Source organism: Diabrotica undecimpunctata, unplaced genomic scaffold, assembly GCF_040954645.1.
Source record: "Diabrotica undecimpunctata isolate CICGRU unplaced genomic scaffold, icDiaUnde3 ctg00000621.1, whole genome shotgun sequence".
Lineage (NCBI taxonomy): Eukaryota > Metazoa > Arthropoda > Insecta > Coleoptera > Chrysomelidae > Diabrotica > Diabrotica undecimpunctata.
In genome coordinates, this window is record NW_027311921.1 from 122,618 (window position 1) to 148,395 (window position 25,778).

The 25,778-nt window shown below is 33.3% G+C and overlaps 3 protein-coding genes across 3 annotated transcripts; 2 read left to right on the forward strand and 1 right to left on the reverse strand.

The window, feature by feature from the left end:
- The first annotated feature begins 1,054 nt into the window (after positions 1–1,054).
- Positions 1,055–8,554, forward strand: LOC140431283 (3-oxoacyl-[acyl-carrier-protein] reductase FabG-like). Its single transcript, XM_072519217.1, has 3 exons — positions 1,055–1,633; positions 7,926–8,219; positions 8,283–8,554. Exons 1-3 carry the CDS (start codon positions 1,351–1,353, stop codon positions 8,468–8,470), a joined length of 765 nt encoding a protein of 254 aa, XP_072375318.1. The 5' UTR covers positions 1,055–1,350; the 3' UTR covers positions 8,471–8,554.
- A 4,395-nt stretch (positions 8,555–12,949) lies between these two features.
- Positions 12,950–13,635, reverse strand: LOC140431286 (NADH dehydrogenase [ubiquinone] 1 beta subcomplex subunit 2, mitochondrial-like). The gene is made up of 3 exons (XM_072519220.1): positions 13,460–13,635; positions 13,267–13,390; positions 12,950–13,067 (listed from the first exon to the last, which is right to left on the reverse strand). The coding sequence occupies exons 1-3, from the start codon at positions 13,549–13,551 to the stop codon at positions 13,005–13,007; spliced, it is 279 nt and encodes a 92-aa protein (XP_072375321.1). The 5' UTR covers positions 13,552–13,635; the 3' UTR covers positions 12,950–13,004.
- A 1,224-nt stretch (positions 13,636–14,859) lies between these two features.
- Positions 14,860–16,309, forward strand: LOC140431281 (prefoldin subunit 5-like). Its single transcript, XM_072519216.1, has 4 exons — positions 14,860–15,064; positions 15,120–15,254; positions 15,467–15,541; positions 15,891–16,309. The coding sequence occupies exons 1-4, from the start codon at positions 14,963–14,965 to the stop codon at positions 16,059–16,061; spliced, it is 483 nt and encodes a 160-aa protein (XP_072375317.1). The 5' UTR covers positions 14,860–14,962; the 3' UTR covers positions 16,062–16,309.
- The last annotated feature ends 9,469 nt before the right edge of the window (positions 16,310–25,778 follow it).

Genomic DNA, 25,778 nt, shown 5'->3' on the forward strand with positions numbered 1-25,778 from the left:
AAAAGTAGTTAGGTATACACTACATCGCCAAAACAAAACTTGTAAATTAAACACAGAAATAGCAGCTTATTATAAAAATGAAAAAGAAAGGAAAGACATTGATTTCTGTTAAATACGAGATAACGGAAATTCCACAAGAGAATAGTTTTAAAATCAGATTTATACATCTGCTAAATTGTTTTCAATCATAAATTTTGATTTTATTGTCTATGTTATAGCCCTTTATTATCACATTTTGTAGATGTCGTATTATAAGGAGGAAATTAAATTTACATTGTTCTTATATTCGAAGTTGCGGATCTAAACCGATTATAATTAAAATTATTGTCCAAATAATAACCAATTTAGACGTGTAAATAAATAGGGCATTAATCATGCTGTCACAAACGGCGAAACAAACATTTTGTGGTGCAATGAATCCAAATGAAATGATTAATGTTGCCGGGTATGACTTTTTATTATCCAATAAAAATGTTTCCCGTTTTCCACATTTCCAATAACATAAAATGGAAAGTAATTCAGATGATTGATTAATTGAATCCTTTATAGCCACCAATATATATCCAACCATGTATTTTTGGCTAATTGAATATGCTTAAAAAATTATAACTGCATCTCTTATTTTTTTCTATATCTATCTAATATTCACATTGATAAATTTTCCAAGAGAAGGAATACTTACTTAAAATAGAAATAATTATTCTGTAAATTTCGCATATTCGTTGTTTTAAGGTATTTTTATTATTTTTTAAAAGCAATGACAATTTTTATTAGGTAAATATATTTATTTTTACATTCCACTGATTACAATGAATTTTCAATAAAAAAGAAATTTCAAATTGTGTAACCATATACAGCTAGTGCCATCTACCTTTATTTTGACATAGTCTTAAAGAACAAAAGTAGAATCTGCTAAACAGTTGGTGTCTATTAGATTAGAATACATTCCGGATATAAGAAATAAGTTCACTGGTTCTTAGTTCTTATATCCTTAAACTGTAAAAATATTTATAGTAACCCTATATGTATATATTTTCAAACAAAAATATGCAGTGGATTAACAGAAGTATCTACATAAAAGGAGATTTGTTTGTATTCTGCTTTTATAACCTCGGCAGGCTGTGTGCTAGCCACTCCATAACCTTCACAGTTCATTCTTCATATTTTGAAATAAATTAAATTATACGTTTTATTTTTAGATTGTTTTTACTCTTGTTGTTTATTTTACAGTCGCTTTAACAAGTTACTGTCTTGATAAGATAAAACCGGCTGTTATTCAACTAGTAGCACAGTCTGTAGTAGTACTTTACTGAATATAAAACTTGCATTTATTTTGAAGCAGATATAGATATGGCATTTACAGGAAAAGTAATTTTAATAACCGGTGCTAGTTCAGGGATTGGAGCTGCTACGGCGAAACAATTTGCTAGTCTCGGTGCCACTTTGGCACTTGCCGGTAGAAATGTGGATAACTTAAAGCAAGTGGCCTCAGATTGTTCAACCAAATCCATTCCACTGCTGTTACAAGGGGAACTAACGAATGAAAAGGATACCAAGGCAATTTTGGACAAAACTATTGAACATTTTGGGAGATTGGATGTCTTGGTGAACAATGCCGGTATCATAGAAACAGGTAAATAAGTTGGCATCACATAGTTACTAAAAATAGATATCTATTGATAAAAACAAAATTAGTAAATCAGTTGGTGAATGTCACCAACTTTATATTGAACTTTGTTAAAATGCAATATCATTTTTGAATTATTTTCGTAACCCCCCAAGGTTATTAGAAGAAAATGCCAATTTACATGGTTAATTGTCCGGGAGTCTCAAACAATTTGAATTACATGACAAAAAGGATGAAATTTTGTTTATTATTGTTTTGTTTTAAGTAATGAATGTATATCCATATACCTAATATGTGTAATATAATATATTAAGAACTTTTGAAATAATCTTCTGAATAATTGTAGAGCTTTTATAAAAATATATTGTTTGGCCCTTAGATATTACTATAATCATATAATCAACAATGCCCATTTTTTTAACAAACTATTCACACTGAAAATTCAAGAAAAAGCATACATCTTTCGTCCTTTTTAATTGTTATTTTGAATACATAAAACAATTATAACCATTAATTCAAATAGAACTTAAAAACTGATAAAAAAGGTTAAAAACTTATTTAATATGTATGAAACTGTGTTCTTGGCAACAGGTTGTAGTAAAGTTACACAAAATCAGTCTCAAAGTCTCAGTTATCAATCTTTATTTAATTAATTACAGAAAATTTACTTTACTACTGAGATTACAACTGTAATGGGTAGTCATATGTTAACATAAAACACTTTTTATCTAGTTAAACATCTTGAAATTTTGTATGCATACACCATACTCTCTACAAAACATACAATTGCTCTTACCATTATTATATCTTATCTTAAACAGTTATAGTGAGTTAATGGAAGAACAATATTTTGGAGACATCAAAGCTGAGTAGTTAATCATGTTCATATTAGACTATCTAAAACAAATATCCTAGTAACTGAATACTAATAAGTAGATTTAGTATTACAGTTAAAAAAAAGTGAAATACATTTATTGCTAGATATAAAATTGTAGAAAAGTCTGAGCTTTATTTGCCTAATATTACATCTACCATAATTTTTTCCATTCTTCTCAGTTTCTTACTATATGAATCCATTTTGTTTCATTCATCTACTAAATTCACTAATCTCAACTGTAAAATTCGATTATTTTTCTTTTCTATATGTGAAATCCTGTAAATTGTCACTTCAGTCCTCATTCTCATGGCAATGCATGTTTTTACAGTATTATATTTATCCTTCAGCAATGTTCGATATGCCTTATTGCACTTTAACATTGCATCTTTAGTTTTGCTGCACTAAAAAGGTCTTTATTCCACTAAAGAAATTAATAAATTAGTCACCTGCAATGAAGACTAAAAAAATGAGTTTTCCAGTAACTGTTTAATGTGTGTGTCATTGATGATTGTATTTGGTGGAAAACTGTAGCAACTGATAACTAAAGATTGTTCTGAAGCTATTTTCTTGTGGAATCTTAATGCAATTTACTATTTTTATTGGGAATAAGCCAGAATTATATAAAATAGTAAATTGAGATTTAAATTTTTTGTAATGCAACATATGACTAAAGAAATATCTAATTTAGTTGTTATATTCTTATATTAACCTTAATGCAGAAATATGATGCAAAAAGCCGATCAAATATGAAAAAAATGTCCAAAACCAATCAATAAATGGCAAAATAAATAGTCCTGAACAGGAAAAGTGGAAAAATAGTGTGGTTTTACAGACTATCAAATTGGCTTCAGATAACCAAATGGAATTGGTAGAAGAAATAAAAAATTTTATTCTACTTGATTTGGAAATTTCTCTCCAGTTGTCCCTATCCATCGCCTTCCTCCACCAAGCATGTATTCCCATATTTCTCATGCCTTTATCAATGTTATCAAGGAACCTTGCTCTGGGTCTTCCTCTTCTTCCCTGACCAATGGATCTATCAAGGAGTGCTTTTCTAGCTGGACCATTTTGTTCCATCTGCATTACATGCTCTATTCACCTCAGACATCCTATCTTAATATGTTTTACGATATCTGGTTTCTGGTGTATTCTATACAGTTCCAAGTTGTATCATCTTATCCACATTCCATCGTCATTAACTGCTCCCTAAGTACTTTTCTTTCGAAACATCCTAACATGTTTTCATTACTTTTTGTTCACTTCTCCATAAGTAAGTACTTTTCTTTCAAAACATCCTAACATGTTTTCATTACAGAATCCAGGTCTCTGAACCATATGTTAGGACTGTGTGTATTATTGTTTTTTAGAGTTATATTTTTGTTTTTCCTCGATATAACTGTTGATTTAAGGAGGAGATTGAGTCCAAAATAGCATCTGTTGACCGTGCAAAGTCTGTGGTAGTATTATTTTTAGTGTTAAGGAGAGCTCCCAGGTATACAAATTCGTTCACTGTTGTTGGTGTTTATTATTAAACCCATTTTTGTAGCTGATTCTTTTAATGCTACATACGCCTCTCATACAGTGTTTTCTGTTCTCCCAACAATATTGATATCATCAGCATAGGCAAGGATTTGCACTGATTTATTGTATATTGAAACAATGGTTGTGATTTGTGACATACATATTACTTTTTCCAGGGCCAGATTGAACAGTATACAGGAGAGAGGGTCTCCTCCTTATTTGTTTTAATAAGTTTAGACAGTTCCCCTGAATTCGTACTCTACATTCAACTTTTTGAAGAGTTAGTTTTGTTAAATTTACTAACTGATTTGGTATTCCTAGCTCTTTCATTGCTTTGAACATTTCTCTTCTAATCCACAAGGTAAGGAAACTAATTTCCTGTAGCTGGCTGTATATCAAGTATCACAAAAAATGTATTTAAAAATTCCTTTATAAAAGGTATATAATTAAAACACCCTATCGGGCTACACCATAGAACGTTTTCGGAATTACTATTCCATCATCAGTGTTATCTGGATGTACATATTTTGAGCCACTAGATACTTGGGTAAAAAGCCGTTTAAACGGTAAAAAAGTAAGCGGTTTAAACTGATTTTGTATCGAATTTACACAAAGCTCCAAAGGTCTAGGCCCGTCTTTGTAATCAGGTATCTCGCACACACCATCGCCGACATATTAGTATTCGGCGACCCCAATAACGAGTTTGTACTGATTTTGTATCGAATTCCCACAAAACTAGGATACACGAGATAAGGCCCGTCTTGGGCACAAGGTGTCCTGCACACTATCGTTAGTATTCGTGTTCAGCGACCCCATTACAGCGGAGTAACGGGTTTAAACTGATTTTGTATCGAATCTAAACAAAACTCCAGGGGACTAGGCCCATTATGGTCACCAGGTACCTCGCACACCATCGCCTACATATTATTAGTATTCAGCGACCCCAAAAACCACCCAGTAATGAGTTTACACTGATTTTGTATCTAATTCCTACATAACTTCAGGAGATGAGTCCCGTATTGGACACCAGGATTGGATTTTGAATCGAATTTCCATAAAAATCTAAGAGATGAGACCCGCCCTGGGCACCAGGTGTCTCGCTCACCATCGCCTACATGATATTAGTGTTTAGCGACCCCAAAACCCCTGATTAACGAGTTTGCACTGATTTGTATCGAATTTCCACACAACTTTGGATGAGTCCTTGGTGCACAGGTGCATCGGAGACCCTCACCGTCATGATATTCATATTCAATGACCCCAAAAACCCCCGAGTAGTAATATTAAAATACATGTCCGTCAATTATTTCCAAATTACTAATTTGTCATTTTTCAGCACTTCGAAATGTGTTTTAAAAAATACATTTTTCTTGATCAATATTGCAATTTTCATTTTCACATCATCATTTTTTTTTCACAAAATTTTCTGACACTTTGACGAATTGAATGCAACAAGTTTCATTGAAAGGCATCCAACTGCAAAAATTTCTTAGGTTTATTTATGCCTCGCCTAAAATACAGTATGAACCCAATACATAGAAGAACTAAAAATGTGGAGAACATGTATTAAATAGCTTTTTATATGTAAATAAATCATCTTGAACGTACGTGCGGAGGTGAATGTCTTAACGTAACAAATGAAGGAATTCTATATGCAACAAGTTCAATGAAAAACACCAATCCCAGACGAATACCAGAAATTTTCTAAGAGGATACGCATGAAACTTTGTGGCGACCATATATTACTGATATCCTCATCCATATTTTCTCACAGTTCTTCTCAATGCCTTCTTTTGTCTGTACGAATGTTCCTGTAGAGTTCCTCCTTCCGTGCGCGGTACTCTTCCTCGATTTTCTCGACGACATCGGGTTAATCCCTGCTATACTTCTTGCTCTCGTTAAACTTCTCACGACTATACATTCATTTTTCTTGTCTTGCTCAATTTGCGCATTCCATCAGTCTGGCATTCTGTTTACATCTCGGCGACCTATCTTACTTCCTTCAATAGCTTCTTTAATGAATCTCATCGTGGTGATCCGTCCTGGATACTACAGTAATTTGCTGTTTCCTAAATATTGTAGTGTATCTACTCTTAGCTAAAATATTGACGCCATCTAAAAATCTTATGTTGTTCAAGATTTTTCCGTTTATTGCTATACTGTACTCTTCCTCCAATAATGCTTCTTTAAAAATATATTTGCTGTAAAGTTTGAATAACAATGGCGATAACATACGCTCCCGCCCAACGCCTCTTTTAATGTGTGCGTTTTCTGTTTCATAATTGTCCATTTTGACGGATTCTCTTTGATTCCAATGCAGATTAATAATGATAATATATGTTTAGTAGTTCAAGTTTATGATCTGATGTAAAAAGTGTATCAAACTATTATTTACGCACATCTATTTAACTATTCATTCTATTTTTATATCAGCCTCCACATTAATGTAAAAATGTTTCAAAACCTCGTGGACCTCGTAAATACGCGTGCCCGAAAAAATAAATGGACCCTACAAACATTTACCATTTTAATTTCATAGGAAATTAGGCGACAGGGTAGGATTTGCACGTGCTAATGATGTCGAGTATTTCGAATAAACATGACATATTATGTTTCTCTAATCTTAAACATTTCAGTTAGTCATCGCATTTTTTATCTCACATTGAAAGATGTAATAAAAATTTCCGACTTCCCGTCTTCACTGCCGATAAGAATTGCCGTGTAAAAATGTAAAATATTTTCATTGCACTACTTTGGCTTATAAATAAACCTTTTAAGACCTGAAAAAAATCCAGAGGACAAATAAATAAATAACAAATCAATATATGATAGAAAAATAATAGGATTTTGGTTTTAAATTCAGCAAAATATGTTTATACAAGAGATCGCTCATACAAAAAGTGGTCCTAATTTATTTAACAGTTTTGTATAAATCCATTTTTAGGTTGTAATAAGGGCCTCAAACAATTAAAACAATGTTTTTAAATTAAATAAGCCCAAACTAAAGTATAAGAAACTGATAGAACAAGGTTTGGTGAATTCAAAAATAATTGTGTATTTTGAGCCTTCTATACTCGGTTCGCTATTCCCAGTCCGAACTGTCTAGTGAATTTAGTAATTATTTTTTTGCGAAGTTAGTTACTTTTTGATAGACTAAAAGTAGCTGGAAATTACTATACAACCAAGTACACGTACTCATAGCCAATATTAATGGTAAACAAACTAAATAGTAAATAAAATAGAACTTTGCGAATTACCGACAATCAATATTTATTTATCTGCACCATATAATAAATACTTATGTTAAATTATAACAACTAAAATATATTTTTTAAATATATACTACCCAAAATTTGATGGGTTTAGTATACACTTCCACTATTTAGAATAATTCTTCTTTTTTTAAAGAAAGAAGTCTGCAATAGTAGGATACTTGAGCTATTAATACTGAGAAGTAGGAATTATTGTGTTGTAGGTTTCCGACAATGAATTTGTCAAAATGTGCTCGAGCTAAGCGAATGGAGTATATCATAATTTTTCGTTTTTTTTTGTCAGCTTTAAATTGTTTATAAGTTGAAAACTTTAGAGAAAAATTACAATTAACCTTTTTTATTCAGAGTGATCCAAAAAATGATAAAATATTAAAAACGATTGTTCACGAAAAAAAAAAAAATTAAAGCTATATCACTGACGCAAAAACTAGTTCTGTCTCGCTACGATAACGCACTGAAGAGAACTGCATAATTTTAGCAATGCCTGATTTCATTGTTTCGTTCGTAGATCGACGTCACTAAATGATTACGTCAGGTCCACGACATTACAAATTATCTCTGTACAATAATAACACTGTACTTTTAAATGTTTAACAAATCACACAACTAATGACATTAATATTTACAGGAAGCATTGAAAACACAACTCTTGATCAATATGATCGTCTAATGAACACCAATGTCAGATCTGTTTACCATCTCAGCATGTTGGCTGTTCCTCACTTGGTAAAAACGAAAGGAAACATAGTTAACGTGAGCAGCGTCAACGGAATGCGGTCCTTCCCCAACGTTCTAGCTTACTGTATGTCCAAAGCGGCTGTGGATCAGTTCACACGTTGTGTTGCCCTGGAGTTAGCAGGCAAACAGGTCAGAGTTAACAGTGTAAACCCAGGTGTGACACTTACTAATCTTCAGAAGAGAGGTAAAGAGATTTTGTAGAAAAATGTTTATTTCCTTAATCAATCAATAATCAATGTTTTTGTAGGTGGCATGAATGATGAGCAATATGAAGCATTCCTACAAAGGACGAAAGACACTCACGCACTTGGTAGACCCGGAAATCCCGACGAAGTTGCCAAGACAATCACTTTCTTAGCTAGTGAGGATGCTAGTTTTATAACTGGAGCTAGCCTGCCAGTAGATGGCGGTAGACACGCTATGTGCCCAAGATAATTACTGTTTGTTTGTAAATATGTTTATCTGTTATGATTTGTTTGAATATTGTTTATAAAATTTCAATAAATGTTTTATTTACAAGTTTTTTATTACTAAACTTTGATTTTATTTTACAATAAAATATATACATTACATTTACAATAAAACACAACAAATAGTAAAAAGTAAAGATCATGTACAATAAACATCAAAACAATAACAAAGAAACAAGTAAACAGTTAAAATTTGTACATTAAAACAGTATATCAAATCACAAAAGTTAAAAAATAAATATATAAAAAAATATCACATATCTAGATTAATAATTAGATTCTTAAGTTGCCTTTTGAAAGCATTAATGTTTGGGCAGAAAGGATCCAAAAGGAGATCATTGCAAGAGCTGAGCATTCTCGACAAGGGAAAATGACGAGCATAATCAGTCCTATGAAAAGGCATATAAAAGAGTGCAGTGTGTCGAGTTCTATGTATTGTGTTTAAGTGTACATTAGCTAATAACGAGGGACAATTAATAATGTTTAGAATTTTAAACAAAAATAACATATCAGCTCTCAACATGCGGTTCTTCAATGTAGCAATGTTAAATTGAGACATTATTATAGAATAATCTATGAAATAATTTTCAGTATTTTTTATATTAATATGTGCTTTAAAGCCTAAGATCTTAGAAACTTCCTCTGAACGCTTTCCAATCCATCAATGTATACTTGATGAAATGAGGACCAAACAACAGCAATATTCAAGACCTGAGCGTACCAGAGAGCAATACAATAATTTGAATATCATAGGTGAGAGATCATGACTGTTACGATAAATAAAACCAAGATTACGAAATCCTGTTTCCTTAATTTTAAGAAAGTGGCTTCTAAATGTCAATGTACAATCCAATAATACACCCAAGTCTTTTATCTCAGTAACTGAATCCAAGAGTACATCATTAAGAACATATCTATTAGCTATTAGATTATTTATACCACCAAATGAAATACAAGAACATTTAGTTGGATTTAGGCTTAAACTATTTTGTTTTGACCATAAACATATATTATTTACATCATCTTGCAGGAGATCTCTATCCGATTTATTATGTATACAACGAAATAACTTAAGATCATCAGCAAATAGCAGGAAGTGTGAGTTTTTGATAGCCTTACCAATATCGTTAACACCTTCGCTGCGATTAAGAAAAATTCAATTATTATGTTGTATGCTTTATCAGTTTTAATTGACTGGTATTATAGAATATTGTATTTAGATACACCAGTCGGAATAGTCTGGTAGTTCTTAAGAAATCTGAGTGCGATCTATGTGTAAGTTTTTAAAGATTTATGTGTAGTCTTCATAAAATATAAAAACAACAAATGCTAATTATTAGTAAGTATAAGTTTGAAAATTTATACATTGTGTTTAAAATTAAAACAAGGTAAACATAAAGCAGGTTTTTCCTCGCATGTGCTACAGTATGTAGTAACTTTAGTGACCTTTTTATCAGCTTCTTTACTTTTCATTGTTTCCCTCAGCTTCTTGTAACATTCCATACAATTTCGCCTTTTTTTGGTACCAGATCCTTCTGGTTTGGTCAGTATGTTTTCTTTTCGAAGACTGAACCAATGTTTGGTCCGTAGACTTCTTGGCTAGCTGAAATGCTACTTCTTCGCGAAATTTTATTAGAGGCCACTTTGTATTTGAGTTTATCGTATTATAAATGATCCAAGAGTTCACTAAAGCTGCCCCAAAAATTAACTCAAAAGCAAGTTTTTTATACCACTTTAACGTCTTCCTAAGAGCAGTGTAGTAAGCTAACATTTGATCACTATAATCAACCCCTTTTTTGGCCTTATTGTAGTCAATAACAAAGTGGTTTTAAAATGTCGACTTTTTTTTTAATTAATTAGATGGCTTTGGTAAAGACCAATTAGCCAGTAAAATGTCGACTTGTGTTCTATTTTTTCGACCAGTATTGTAAAGAGCAGTGTTATGGTTCCCCTTGCTGGTTATCATTAAAACAGACCGCTTATCTTGCCACTTAATAACTGTTATCCCTTGTTTGTTGCACATACCTATCACTTCATTAGATTTCATTTTTCTTGTACCAATTGTCTTAGGGAGACCTTTTCGGTTACTTCTTAAAGTTCCACAATATAAAGTTCTTCACTCTAGCAGATCTTGAACTAATGGTACACTGGAGTAAAAGTTATCAGCGTACAGTGTTCTTCCTGTGTCTAGTAAGCTATCCATGATTGCCATCACAACATTATGTGAATGTCCCTTACTTGAAATAGGATCTTCTTTGCCACAATATACTTTAATTCTATAAGTGTAACCATCTGTTGTACACATTTTATATAGTTTCACACCATACTTGTGACGCTTATTTTTAATATAATGCATGAAGTTTGTGGACCAAAAGATTATGATTAACCTGGTCAAAGGCCATTAAGAAATCAGTGTAAACGCTGTCGACCTGAATTTTATTCTTAAATGCACCCAACAAGTATTGTTGGTAATTGACAAGGTTTGTTACTGTTGACTTCCCGTTAGAAAATCCATGCTGTTCATCAATAATTATGTTTCTGCAAGCTCAGGTGAGATTTATCGATACCAATTTATCAAGAAGTTTCGGGATTGCTGATTGAATAGTTATACCTCTATAATTGTTAACACACTCGCGATTGCCAGATTTATAGATAGGTGTAAGAAAACTATTTTTCCAATATTGTGGAAATACAGATGATGACAATGATACATTGAAAATTTGTTGTAAAGGTTTACAAAGGGAAAAAATACAGTACTTATAAGTGCTGCAGGTATACCATCAGGCCTGAAGAATATGTAGTTTTTAAACCCATAATCCCCTCGAAAAAATCAGTCAGACTAAACTTTAAAATCTGAAAATCCACACTATAGTCCAATTTAAAATTAGGTACATTATACTCACTATCATTATATGTACCTGAAAAATAACTGGCAAAAAGATTGACTATTTCATCACCATTCTGAGCTATTACATCCCCACCTTTATTAGACATTACATTAGGATAAGCACTAGACCCACATGTAGTACTAACATACCTCCAAAAAGAGTGGGGATTACTTGAAAGATTTGCTTGAATATTCTCTAAATAGTTCTTATAACATACTGCTTGTAATGATTTACATCTTTCCCTTAACACCGAAAATTCCTCATATGACTTTCTTGATGCTTTAAAATTCCTGTGAGCTATTTTTTTCCGTATGACAAGCTCAATTAATTCTCGCGAAAACCAAACTGGAAAGTTTAACGATTTAAACCATTTGATAGCAACAAACATACTGATGGCATCATATAAAATATGATAAAAATTTTCTAAGCAGCAATTTATATCTGATTCATCTAATACCTTGTTCCAAGGAATTGAGGCTAAATATTCATTTAAAACTTGATTACAAATTTAAATTGGCTGCATGTAACAATATAGTATAAGCTGAATGATGTTGCAAAGTATTGAATAGAATATCAGTTGAAATCGACACAACTGCAGCCCTCTGAGTACAGAAAACTAGATCTAAAAATTTATTATTAAGGTTAGGCAAAGCATTTACTTGTGACATATTTTGAAAATTGTAGCAAGTACAAATAATATTTGACCATGTAATGTATACTGAAAACCCAACATTGTGAATAAAATACCTCATCTGTTTGAATTCTTTATCATCATCATCACTGGCTCGACAACCCTTTTTGGGTCTTGGCCTGTTCAAGGATTATTCTCCATTCTGATCTGTTTCGTGTTTTTTTTTCTCCAGTTTTTTATTTTTAAGGTTGTTGAATTCTTTATAGTACAACGAAATAAGTGCTGTTTGGACAGTCATTGTACTTAATTCCTATCTAATAAATGTTTCCATTTATGTTGCCCAGTTTTTGTGGCTCAGGAGCTTGCTCAATAACACTACGTTTCAAGCTTTGCCAAGCGTTTATTTTTAAGGAATTCCTTTACAATTTAAGGTATTGAAATTTGGAAAATACTGTGTTCTTTTGTTGAAAACAAATAAATACATACATTACCTGGAGTTCGTTTTGATTTGAAAAAAGGTTCTTTCATAGCAAGAATAACAACATTACTTGTGAACATTTATAGAAAGATCAATAGTCATTCAAAATCTTTAGGAGCAATATGCAGACTTGTTATTTTTTTATTCAGACATCAAATATTACAGGTTTGTATTTTATATTCAGCTCCAGTGGCGCACCGAGGGGGGGGTTTTGGGGGTTAAACCCCCCCCCCCCCAGGACCCTATTTCGACACTGTTACTTACACATTTTAAGGACTCAAAATGGAGTTAACATCATAAAAAAAATTTTGGTGACCAACCAAAACCCCCCCAGAGGTAAATTCTAGGTGCGCTACTGTTCAGCTCTGCATTTGGTAAGATACTTCTCAATTCAGCTTATTTAAAACTAGGAAAATGAAAACTGAAGGAATGTATAAAAATAAATAATATTTATAAAACAGTATATTACAACTAACTGAAGCTATTAACAAATACACATATTTTACTGTTGTATACCCAGCTCTTCATCTGTCCATTTGGAAGGATCTGGATAAGGAAACTCACCCTAAAAAAACAGAACTGTATTAGTTATTGTTAATCCTTGTTTATTGATGAATTATATCTACACAATATTCGTTGAACACAGTTCTTACATCCTTGCTTTATCAGAGATTATTAAATATTTGTGTAGTTGAAAATTATCACCTGTTTTAATATCTTTTTCTGTATTTTATACTTTTGCCTTGCTTAACCAAAATACTTACAAGAATATGATCAGGTTCTGTCCACAAGTGCCAAAGGATCCACCACCACATAAAACCTTGAACGCCCTCAGCAGCCCAGATGACAGTTCTTGAGGCTTCTGGAGCTCCTTTTCGGTAATTTACACTAAAAAATATGAACAGATATGTGTGTAAAAATTACATAATAATGTCTGCTATGTAAATGTTAAGTTACCTGTGTCCGCTGTTTCTTACAGACTGGTGTACCGGAGCTATTTTTAAGTTTTTAAGTGCCCTGAGGGTATTGAGACCCCTGGAAATTAACATTTTGAATTAATTTTTTTTCTGAACCTAATAATTTATGACAATTGTATTTGACTGACAGTTAACCTAATGTAGAAAAATTCTTCTTTTTGATATCTTTAAATGCAAATAACTGGAAATCATCCAAAATACGCTGCGGTGAAGATAGCCAGAAATGATGCATGACAAAACGAAATATTGATGTTTGGCAAAAAGAAATTTACATTAAAAAAGAAAAATATATGCAATCAAAAGCAATAAGATTATAAAAATTAATTGTTTAATCAAAGAATCAAATATCGTTTATGTACTATAAAAAATTAAAAAATTGCAGAATCCATAAAATAATATAAATAAAAATCTGATAAAAATACACTTTTTCAAGGCTTTCTCTCTGCAGATTTGAAGCATAGAAACATACGTTCTAAGGACATGGCAACACTGCCAAACACAAGTTTACGTTCTGCGTTATGCCGACCTTATTAGTAGCTATCTTCACCGCAGCGTATTCTGGATGATGACCTATATAACTATTATTTAATCTATATTCTGTAACTATTATTTAATCTAGTTTATTACATTTTAAAATTATTTTTATCAATATAGTTTAATATTAATTATAGTATAGTGAAACACGGACGATTTTCACATTTGGTCCCATTGAAGATAGCTATAATTGAGCTGTCAATCAAGTTCATAGAACGAAATGTTGGCGCTTGACTGTGTTGCCATGTTTTTTTAATAAATCGGGAAATAGCATATGATTTATAATTAATAAAAATCCAATAGAACGTTAACAAACTAACAGTAAAAAAGAAATTCTTTCAAAGAATAATAAGAATAGTATTCAGGTACTTTCCACAGACATCTGGTGACCATCTGTAACAATCTGGCAACTAGTGGTTTGAGGATTGCCAAATCTATTAGCTTATTATCAAAGGCAAATGCCAAAAAATGTTGTAATAATTAACTGCAATTTATATGAGAAGAAACGAGTATTTATTCGTTCGTGTTGTATATAAAAAAATAAAAAAAGTGCATAATTCATATAATAATATAATAAAAATATATTTTTGAAAGCTTCTCTATTTGTAATTGAAGCCTACAACATATACATTATAAAGACATGACAACACAGTCAAACGTCAAAAATTTGTTTTGTGAATTTAATTCACAGCTCCTTTGTAGCTATCTTCAATGGGACCAAATGTGAAAATCGTCCGTGAAACACTATAACATAGTCATCTTCATGATGACGACGCGACGGCCGTGTTATAAATAATTTTGAGTTGCTGATGTTATACTTTAAACCAGTCAACGTATTGCTACTAATTCTTCTTTTTTAGTGTTGATGACCTTTTAGGTTATGTTTTAAATCGGCACAAGACCCCGAGTTTTTGTTTTATAATATTGATAATAACTAAATCCACATAAAATGGCTTCAATATCAGCAACAGAACAAAAAGGAATGCAACAGATTGATCTCACTACATTGAATGTACAACAACTATCCCAACTAAAACACCAATTGGACAATGTAAGACTCAAACATACCCAGTACATGTGTTACTAAAATTAGCTTAATCTTTCAGGAAGTAAGTCTGTTTCAAGAATCTCTTGCGTCTTTGAAGGTAGCACAGGGCAAATATCAAACTTCAGGAGAAACACTGGAGAAAATCACTGCCGAATCCGAGGGACAGGATATTTTAGTACCTCTAACTGGATCTGTATCCTTTAAACACGTATTTCAGTCGTTCGGTTCAAGAAAGTTTAATATATAAATGTAGAATGCATACTATAGGCGTTACTATATAGTAATAAAGTGATTTTTGGATATATTGTTTATTGATAACTATCATTGAACTATAATTGTATTAAAATTAGCAGATTGTACGGCAATTACTGTATTTAATAATTTTTCCTTAACCAAAATATCTAGATGTATGTTCCTGGTAAACTTCATGACACACAAAATGTTATAATCGATATTGGAACAAGATATTATGTAGAAAAGGTAACTAAATATTTTATATTTTGTATTTTATACATGTCTGTTTTGTCAGTTACCTTTTGCAAATAGTTTTGTAGCATTGTAGAAAGTTAAGCTGTACCACAGGCTGCAAAATAAATTATGTTAATATACATATTATTCAATCTACAATCAAATAAATTCTAAATTTCGTGTTTTATAGGCTTTATATAAACATATGTCAGATACTATTATTTTCTCTATATTGCTTTAAACTATATCACATAAGGTAAATACATGGTTGGTAAAAAAATCAAGAAATATAATTAAAAAGAATAAATTAACAAAATATTTATTAATTTCTAAATGTTTGTTTATTGCATTGTTCTTTTAGGACATTGAGGGAGCAAAAGATTATTTTCAGCGAAAAGTCAAGTTCGTTACAGAACAGATGGAAAAAGTGCAGTGGCTGGGTATAGAGAAAAGCAAAATAAGGGAAGCTGTTATTGAAATAGCTGAAATGAAGATGTCACAGCAGCAGCAGCAGCAACAACAACAGAGCTGAATCTTTAGAAGTATTTAATTTGAGTTATTGATATTTATTATTATTTCACAAGAACACTGTGCCTAATTTCACTGCTGTTTTCTTTCAGTTTGTATTTAGCTTCTGTAATGTCTACTATGACATATTATTTATAAAACAATCAATTTTAATGAAATCTTTATTGAAGTGAAGGTTGTTCATTAATTTGTTTTCTTATTGTCAAATGATTCTAACAAGATTATTTTTAAAATAAAGAAATTCTCAGTTTTTGTGTAGACTTGTGTATTTCACCCCTGTAGAAAAATTCACAGCCAAAAGCTTCATGGTTGTACGAACTACCCAATTAAGGAGACAAAAATTTGTAAAGGTACATGGATATCACCAGACAAAAGAACAATAATCCAGATTGATCAAGAAGTAATTAAATTAACAGATTAGAAAAAACAAGAGAAGTTTTGGTGGAGAAGTGGTACAACAAACAAGCATAAGTGATGTGAAGTGCGAGAAGGGAAAAAATATATTAGTTTGATAGGAAGTGTGAAAACATGGTGAAGAAATTAAAACATTTCAGGGTATGCTAAAAAGAAAAGTTATCTAAAAAAAAATAAAATATTCTATTGTATATGTAAGGTAAAAATATTGAAGAATAATACCATATTGATCAGAGGTGACACAATTAAAAAAAAGAATGTCCAATTTAAAAAAGGAGAGAAAAAATCGACATTAATAAACTAAAAGATCCTGACATTGCAAATATATACAGAAAGCAAATAGAAGATCAAAATTGGTTTGATCATGAGTGCCAAATAGAAAGAAAGTAGCATATCAAAAAACCATCGATGCAGGTTGTACATGGAGAAAAAAAGAAGAGTATAGACGTCTTAGAAGAGAGGAAAAACACATCCATCGACATAAGAAGAAGGAATACGAACAGAACACTCCCAATGAGACACAAAGTTTATTTGATAAAAATGAAACGAGGAAATGCTACACATCCTTAAATAATAGTTGTCGAAAATTTAAACCATGATTAAAAGTTTGTAAAGATACTAACAGAGAAATTCTACATAATAAAAACTCAGTTCCTAACTGATGGACACAACATTTCCGCGACCATGTAAATATAAACGATATTGAAGAAGGTTACAACATAGACAATCAACAAAATCTACAACATTCAACTAGACAGAGAAGACCCAACAAGAAAAGCAGTGGAAAATGCAATCCTAAAACTCAAAGCCCCAGGAATCGATGAAATCTATTTGGAAATGTATAAAAAAAATTATCCATAAACTAATAGTACTTATATGGCAAAATGAAATGAATATGGCACTAAAAGAGTGGCAAAAGGGAATAATATATCTGTTGCATAAAAAGGATGATGAACTGGAGTATAAGAACTATAGAGGCATTACTCTGTTAGCATCTGCGTATAAGATCTTCGGCAATGTATTATTTGAAAGACTTAAATATATTCAAAGGATATTGTTGGTCAATATCAATGCGGATTTACTACTGGAAAGTCAGCTACACATTAAATTCAAGCACATAGGCAGATTATGGAAAAGTCACTAGAATATAACATAGATAAACACCATCTCTTCGTCGACTTCAAAGCAGCTTATGAAAAGAACTGCATAATATCATGCAATGATAGACTTTGGGATACCAACTAAGGTAATTAAGTTAACCCGATTACCAATGCAAAACGTAAGCTCATGCGTTAGAATTGAAGGAGAAAACTTTACTTGCTTTGACATTAACAATGGTCTAAAACAGGGGTACACGCTGGCCTGCCTCCTCTTTAATATTGCCTTGTAAAGGTAATCAGACAATTAAATATTAGAATGAATGAAACTATCTCTAATAGATAGACGCAAATTCTCGCATTCGCTGAAGATATAGTTATAGTGGACAGAAGTATGAGAGACACGGTGCAGTGTTTTACAAGGCTTGCGGACGTGGCAAGTGAATTAGGACTTGTAAACGAGGAAAAAACCAAATATAAGTTGATTTCTATAAACCCCCGAAATATCCAACAGAGAATTCAAATTAACAACCATACCTTTGAGCAAGTCAAAGAATTCACATATCATGGCCTCCAGAAACATTTAAAAAATTAAAATATAAAACGAGCAGTAAAGCTCAATATGTACAAGACCTTAATAAGACCGGTTTTGATATATGGGGCTGAAACGTGGACCTTATCTTAAAATGATGAAAGACTTCTTGGTATTTTTGAGAGAAAAATTCTTAGAAAGATTTTTGGGACCGTAAATGAAAATGGGCCGAAGATACAACTTTGACGATTCAGATATTGTGAAATTCGTGCAGAGACTTAGATGGGCTGGACACATTGCTAAGATGTCAGATCACGAATTCACAAAGAGGGAATACACATTTTCAAAACCACAGGGCACAAGTAGCAGAGGACGTCCACGAAGGAGATGGATTGATGATGTGGAAGAAGACCTACAGATTCAACGGCGAGAAGATGGAGGGAAGTTGCCAGGAATTGACAGGAGTGGCGACTTCTTTGTGAGCAGGCCAAGATCCACAACGGATTGTCGAGCCACTTATGATGATGATACTGATCAGAGGTGAGGATTGAAATCTAATTAGTGAAGAAAAACAAAGAATAAAAAGATATATCTTAAAGATCAGTTAACGAAAATGAATAAGTTGAAATTCCAGCACAAGCCAAAAATAATTTACAACAAATATAGGCAACAAGCAAAGAGATTAAATAACAGCAGGAATATTTAAAAGTGGTGGAGAGCAATTACATGTACCTACTACAAAGTATGAGTACAATGCATAAGAGGTAGGATAACTGAATATGTTGAATGGCTTATTTGGCTAATACCAAGACCAGACCAGATATTTGCTTTTAAAGAAATACAAACTATTAGTTACGAATACAAAAAACACTATGCAATCGACATATCAGTGGCTACAAAATGACTCAATTTTTTAATATGTACTAGGAGTCTCGTCTAACCAACAAGATGAATACTGAAGCTGAGGGATGAGTCTCAATAGAACGCAGCGTGGAAATTGCTCTACCAGGTACCGAGTTCCAATGTCGAACACCTTATAATAGCCATATTCGTGCATCCAAAGATATGGGTTTACACATGCATTGATTATTGACGCCAGTAGCATTACAGTTTTCTGGCTCTAGCGTTAATTTCCACACATTTCTATTGTTTTAAACGAGCGTAGTATTTAAAATGGTATCAATTGCAATAGTACGTGCAAGTATTAGGTAATGTTACTGTGCAAATTTAGGCATTAGAAATGCAAAAAATACTGGAGAAAACATTGCAGATAAAACGAAAGCGCAGATTCTGGGTCCGTCCAGGTAGGTAAATCACGTCGAATTACGTTAGGAGTATCTAATAATTTTATAGAAGAGGTAGCTCATGAAGACCCTGAAGTATATTTGAATGATCTGAAAATGACTCAGAACTAGTTCGAGTAGTTTTTGTTAGAACGTATATCCAATAAAATCCAAAAATCAAATAGTCGCATGAGAAATGCAAAACCGGTCAGCAACATCATACCAACCTATATATAGCATATGTTGATATTCCGCTTTTATATGCCCTATAACCTTATGATGTTCCAAGGTATACAGCATTAATATCAAAGTTTTACAGTGTCCGACCCTGTGATTCCTTTCTTTATATGACGGAAGTTCATTTCATAGGCAAGGATGTTCATCGTACATATCTAAAAACTTTTTATTTCCTTTGTCGACCATTTTCTTGATGCTTTTGAGCATTCAACTTTTGACATTGTAGCAGAGATTACATAAAGAACGCTTTAAAAACGCGAACTGCTGGCGCCAATAAGTACAACTGCTTTTTACTTGGCTGGCGCATGGATTAATGGCGCCATTTTACTGGCGTCAGTTTATTTGAATTGTTTTCACGTGCCAATAAAGTATCGACTGGCACCAATAATCAGTGCATATGGAAACCCATCTAAAGTGCTACGTGTGGAACGTTTCGGAACAGTTACTTTCCACGAAAGATTCCGCTTCGAAATATTATAAAATTAAATTTCAAGTTAAAAAAAAAGCCACAACAAAAGGGCTCCTGCAGGGTTATTCCACATCTCCAACCCTATTCAAAATATACTTAGAGAAAGCCTTGACTACATGGAAAAGAAAATGCGAAGGCATGGGAGTACCGGTACGGAACGAATACCTATATACGTTGAGCTTTGCAGACGATCAAGTAGTGATTGCACAAGACCAAGACGACCTCAGCTACATGAAAAAACTACAAGAAGAATATACCGAGGCTGGCCTAGATATTAACCTCGCGAAAACAGAGTACCTATCTACAAGTGAAGAAGACATAGAAGATATTTATATTTATATATATTTATAATCACGAAAAAGGCAACAACAGAGGAAGAAATTACACAAAGATTAGGACAAACAAGAACAGCAATCCGACAACTTAACTCAGAATGGTGGGATAGACACCTAAATATGAAGACAAAACCACAGATTTATAAAACATTAGGGCGAAGTATTATGACATATAGGGCTGAAAATTGGATCATTAACAAGAAAAACAGCAGTAAGATAGTAGCAACAGAGATGGAATGCCTGCGAAGATGCTGCAGAGTAACAAGAATGGATAGGAGAAGTAATGACGAAATAAAGCAAAGAACATCAATAGAAACAGTCATACTAACATATATAGAACAAAAAAGACTAAAGTGGTACGGACATGTAAGAAGAACTACTGACAGCAGATGGATAAGAGAATAACCAAATGGAGCCCCATAAGATGGAGGAAAAGAGGACGACCCCGAAAATCCTGGAGGAACGAAGTAGACGACGCCATGAGTAAGAGAGGCCTAAACGATGAAGAATGGAACAACAGAGAGAGATGGAAACGGTTGAGCGAGGAAAGGCAGTAAATAATGTAGAATCCCTGAATATATATATATATATATATATATATATATATATATATATATATATATATATATATATATATATATATATATATATACAAAAAAAAATTACTTTTGTATTTAATTATACAAGTGCGGCTTTAAAGTTTTATTTTAATACAGTTTGCCTTTCGTGATACAAATTTGACCAACTATATCTACGTAATTCTAATAATATTATTATGCTACTCCCTACATTCCCAGACAAGAACGTTGTAAAATTTAATTGCCTTATACCAGCACTCATCTGGAGAGACGATGCGCTAATTAGGGAATTTTTGAAGTAAACCTATTAAGTAGTTATTCGAGATTCTCCCTCCTTGAGAAATTTGACGAGTCACAAAAAATTACAAGTAAAAAAAATATCACTTGAATCTTAAAGGAGTGTTCACCATCCGACCACATCGCGTATATCTTTCATTTAAGTCGGGCAATCCGCTTTTTGTCCCTCCCGCACTCTTCTTTTTACTTGGTTTTTCCTGAAACTAGAGTCAACAAATGTTCTCTTGTGGTAAACTCTCTCAGTCGCCAAGACGAACTAACCGCACCTGGTAATCCCTACCAGGTATAAGTTCAATAACTTTTCCTAAAGGTCACTGAAAACGCTTGATGTTGTCATTGCCGAATAAAATGACATCCCGATAGACACTATGGACACCTTCGTATTCTTCAGATATTCAGCACGAAATCTTTTTCGCAAATGATTTCTTAACTCTTGTAAACGTCGTATTTTGATTGTAATTTGATATTATAATGTCAATAAGTCTTTATAATTGCGGGACGCTTGACTAAAACTTTTCGCAAAGGTTTTTCACAATACCTACTAATCGCTCCCAAAATCCACCCCACCATGCAGCTGTAGGGGGGTTAAAACGCCACTTAATACGTTGTGTAGAACTATATTCCGCGATAGTATTCCAGTCGAATTGCTTAAGCGCATTCTCGAATCCCGTAAAATTTGTTGTCACTATAAACTGTTCTCCTGGCGTCCTCGACTTGCAACAAACCGACGAAAGGCTTAACTAAAGGCATTTGTTGACAACGAGGTAACGAGTTCCAGATGAAGTGGAGGATAAACGTCACAGGTGAACAAATAAATCCATGCTTTCTCGCCCGATTTCAAGTAAAGAGGTCCAGCTAAGTCCACTCCGGGAATTACCAAAGCTGTAGCATCCCGAACTGTATCAGCCGGCAGCGAAGGCGTTTGTACTTCGAACGATTTCTCTAAATCGTTCGAATCTTGTCTCTTGCATATACCACATTCGTTTAAAATGGACTGCGCAATCCGTCTATCCCCTAAAGTTCAATATTTTTCGCGGAGCAAATTAAGTAGTTCTTGTGTTCTTACATGACAAAAGCTTTTGTGTAGGCTCAAAATTAACTTACGCACTATAAAATGTTCACCCGGAAAATCTTCCGCGTCAAGTCTCTCAATAACGCGAGTTTTTGGTGCTATCTCTCCGACATCGTTGAGTGAAATATTCATGTCACTGAGTTCCTCAATCCAAGAGCCGTCATAAATAGAAGAGATATCTGCAAAAATTTTTGGTTGATCTAAGGCATCAAATGAACAAGTGTAGGTTCCTTCACCCGGGAAGGAACGTGCGGAAGGTGGTCCGGAAGGCTGAGAATAGTGCGGTTGCGTTGGGGAGGGTGATGCCCAACATTAGTGGACCCAAATCCGAAAGGAGGAGGGTCTTACACGGTGTTGTACAGTCGATCGTCCTCTACGCGGCACCAGTCTGGAGCGAGGCGGTAGAGATAACCGCCTATAGGAGGCTCATGACATACGTGGACAGAACAAGTCTGTTGCGAGTGGCATGTGCCTACAGGACTGTGTCTGCGGCAGCCTTGTGGACCATCACTGGTGTTCCGTTGCATGTTTTGGCGGTGGAAAGAAAAGAGAGAAGCGGCCCAAACCTTACTGTGGCCGAGAGAAGACAGGAAAGGGATAGGTCAATTGAAAGATGGCAAGAAAAGCGGAACACGGAGGATGTGGCACAGTGGACGAAAATGCTGATCCCGAACATAAGAGATTTGGTGGACTGTGGCCACAGGTGACTGGATTATTTCTTGACGCAGGTGCTCACAGGACACGGGTGTTTTAGGGCCTACCACTCTAGGTTCGGAAAGGATGACACAGATGAATGCCTAGATGAATGCCTTAAAAAAATGATTGAAAATAAATAAGGTTGAACTAACATACACAGCTGTATTCGTGCAGTGATCAAGAAAAAGGAAGAGGAAGAAAGACAGCTGGACCAACGCTAAAGGTAAGAGTGAATGATGCTGAAAAGTGAAGCTAGAAAAGTGGGCCAGACTGTATGAGTAGAATGCGTGAGTGGGACTGTGGAGAAGGAGGAAATGCCCGTCTGGGAATGATGCCGTACTAGGAGCGATGAGGGTCTTCTACGCGCTACCTGGAACGAGGCAGGGAGCCTCCTTGCTGATCAATGGAGTGTGGATGTGTATGAATGGAGAATGAATAATTAAAGGTAGTGCTTCGGAAGTGATGCCGGCCTTACAGCGGCTATTCCGCTTCCGGATCGCCGGATGACAGAGAAGGGGTTGGTTTAGCAGGTAGGCGTTTGGCGTAGACTCGGCCACGAGAGGGCATTTTAAAGTACCTCGAGAACTATCGCCGGGAGTACGAAGAACGAATCCTGCACTAAGGTCAGTCAGGCGGCGTCCTGGACTGAGATGTCTTCTGAAGATTCCAGGCCCGCCCTCTATAAAGACGAAAAAAAAGGTTCCTTCATCCGCAGTTACCTTGTACAATTTATGTCGTTGTTTGGAAGTGCTTCGACCGCCAAATAATGCATGTATAATATTTTCAGATCAGTTAGCAGAAAACCCCATAAAAATGACTAGTTAGACAATTAGCTATGCTTTAGATAGTTATTTAAAATATTATTTAATTTAGTGTAAATTTTGTGCCTTTAAATCCTATTGCTTGTGGAAAAAATGCAATATAACTATCAAGTGAGCAACTATCCTAATATCCAAGACTACCAAAGGGCTTACAAAAATGTTTTTTCCTTAAAAAAATAGCTTAGGATTACATGGATTAAAAAAGTTTGTGTTGATGTTTAGAATGCTGAAATGGACTATATAGTAAAAGACATACTAAATGGGTTATAACAAGTAACCAGCAATTAAATATGTGGAACAAGTAATATTGTACGTGATACTAATTTCAACCCGTTGCAGTGTAACCGTTGTAAAGCCGCAATATTTGAAGATTAAACATAGAGGGCCCATTCATATGTGAACGTGGTTTGTTAATGAGATTAGAGACTGAAATTGGATTTAAAGTAATTCGGCTTTCAGCGGTTTGATATTATTTGCAGTTATAACTAAATAGATTATAGAAAATTGTCGTGTTTTTTGTGATTAAGCTTTAACACCGAAATGAAGCCTACTACGACTGTTATATAAAATCTTGTACAAGAAATTGTCCGGGTATAAATAAACTATTATACCATTCTTCAAATTAATAACGTTGCACGTCACAATTTAAAGTGACGTCACTCATATGTAAAATTTCCAGAACGTTAACCTTAGAGTTCAAATTTTCCTAACATAGCTAATAATAAGAAATCCAAACGGAACTGCTCGATCTTTCATAGGCGTCAACATGGTTTAATGATCAGAAAAATGTAATCATCATTATATTGGGAATTTTAGAATTATATTGATTAAATAACCAAAAACATTTGTTATTATTAATAATATAAATTTTATGAAATAACTCTTTAAGTCTAATATTCCACAAAATAATAATTATAATTAAATATATTAGACAATTGTACGCAACTGAAACGGGAATACTTCAAATTTTAATGACAGTTCAGCATGTAGCAAAATTGTTTAAAGTGTTGCCGCTTTTTTAGAGTAAGAATTTTGTTTATGTTTTGACTTTTTACATAATTTGATCATAATATATTATTTATTAATAAATTGTGTTTATAAATACATATTAAATTTAGATTAATAGCTTTAAAAACTAATTATTGTTGTGTATTGTGATTGTGCTATGCCAAAACAACTAAATAGTCTGTAGAAAGCTGATAAGCTTCCATATAAGATATATTATTTTGAACAAGAAATAATGGCGGGACGTTCTTACTATTAGTGCTCTAAAAGAGGTAAGTTTAAAATTTTAAATATATAATTGAAGACTACAGGGAAAAAACCAGACATGTCAATTTTTTTCAAATTTCAGATTTCTATTCTATGGTATAGAACACGCGGAGAAGCACATTTTAGAGTTATCGTACAGGGCAAAAAGTAGTCTTGTCATGAGTAATTACACTTCAAAGTTTCGGGGTACTGGGAAAAAACCAGCTTTGTCCATGCGTCCAGTGAAAGAACCAGATATGTCACAAGTTTCACGGTAGATAGCGTTCGATTGATTTAAAAATTATTATTAAACAATGCGTGTTTCAATAATAAAAAGTTTTTTTGTAAGAACAAACATTTGTGAATATCGAATATAATTATTTTTCTGAATGATTAAATGTTCAACAAGACATTTATGCATTGATATAACATAACGTAATAGAAAGACTCGTTTTGTTTCTTGTAAAAATATAAACAGGCAGGTATAAAAAGTTAGCATTATTCACACATTAATTTCACAATATTCCGATTCATACATTATATCGTAAACAATAAAATCCATGGGCTTCGTGAAAAAAAAATTACATATCCCATCCGTGGACATTCATACTTAGAGTGTGACAAGAATGTTGGACTGTG

Excerpts from the sequence above, each read along its gene's own strand:
- LOC140431281 (XM_072519216.1), top strand. The coding sequence starts at position 14,963 with ATGGCTTCAATATCAGCAACAGAACAAAAAGGAATGCAACAGATTGAT. Across the intron at positions 15,065-15,119 it reads TAAAACACCAATTGGACAAT|GAAGTAAGTCTGTTTCAAGA; the intron begins GTAAGACTCAAA and ends TTAATCTTTCAG. Across the intron at positions 15,255-15,466 it reads TAGTACCTCTAACTGGATCT|ATGTATGTTCCTGGTAAACT; the intron begins GTATCCTTTAAA and ends CAAAATATCTAG.
- LOC140431286 (XM_072519220.1), bottom strand. The coding sequence starts at position 13,551 with ATGTTAATTTCCAGGGGTCTCAATACCCTCAGGGCACTTAAAAACTTA. Across the intron at positions 13,391-13,459 it reads GTAAGAAACAGCGGACACAG|TGTAAATTACCGAAAAGGAG; the intron begins GTAACTTAACAT and ends CATATTTTTTAG. Across the intron at positions 13,068-13,266 it reads CAGAACCTGATCATATTCTT|GGTGAGTTTCCTTATCCAGA; the intron begins GTAAGTATTTTG and ends CTGTTTTTTTAG.
- LOC140431283 (XM_072519217.1), top strand. The coding sequence starts at position 1,351 with ATGGCATTTACAGGAAAAGTAATTTTAATAACCGGTGCTAGTTCAGGG. Across the intron at positions 1,634-7,925 it reads TGCCGGTATCATAGAAACAG|GAAGCATTGAAAACACAACT; the intron begins GTAAATAAGTTG and ends TAATATTTACAG. Across the intron at positions 8,220-8,282 it reads TACTAATCTTCAGAAGAGAG|GTGGCATGAATGATGAGCAA; the intron begins GTAAAGAGATTT and ends ATGTTTTTGTAG.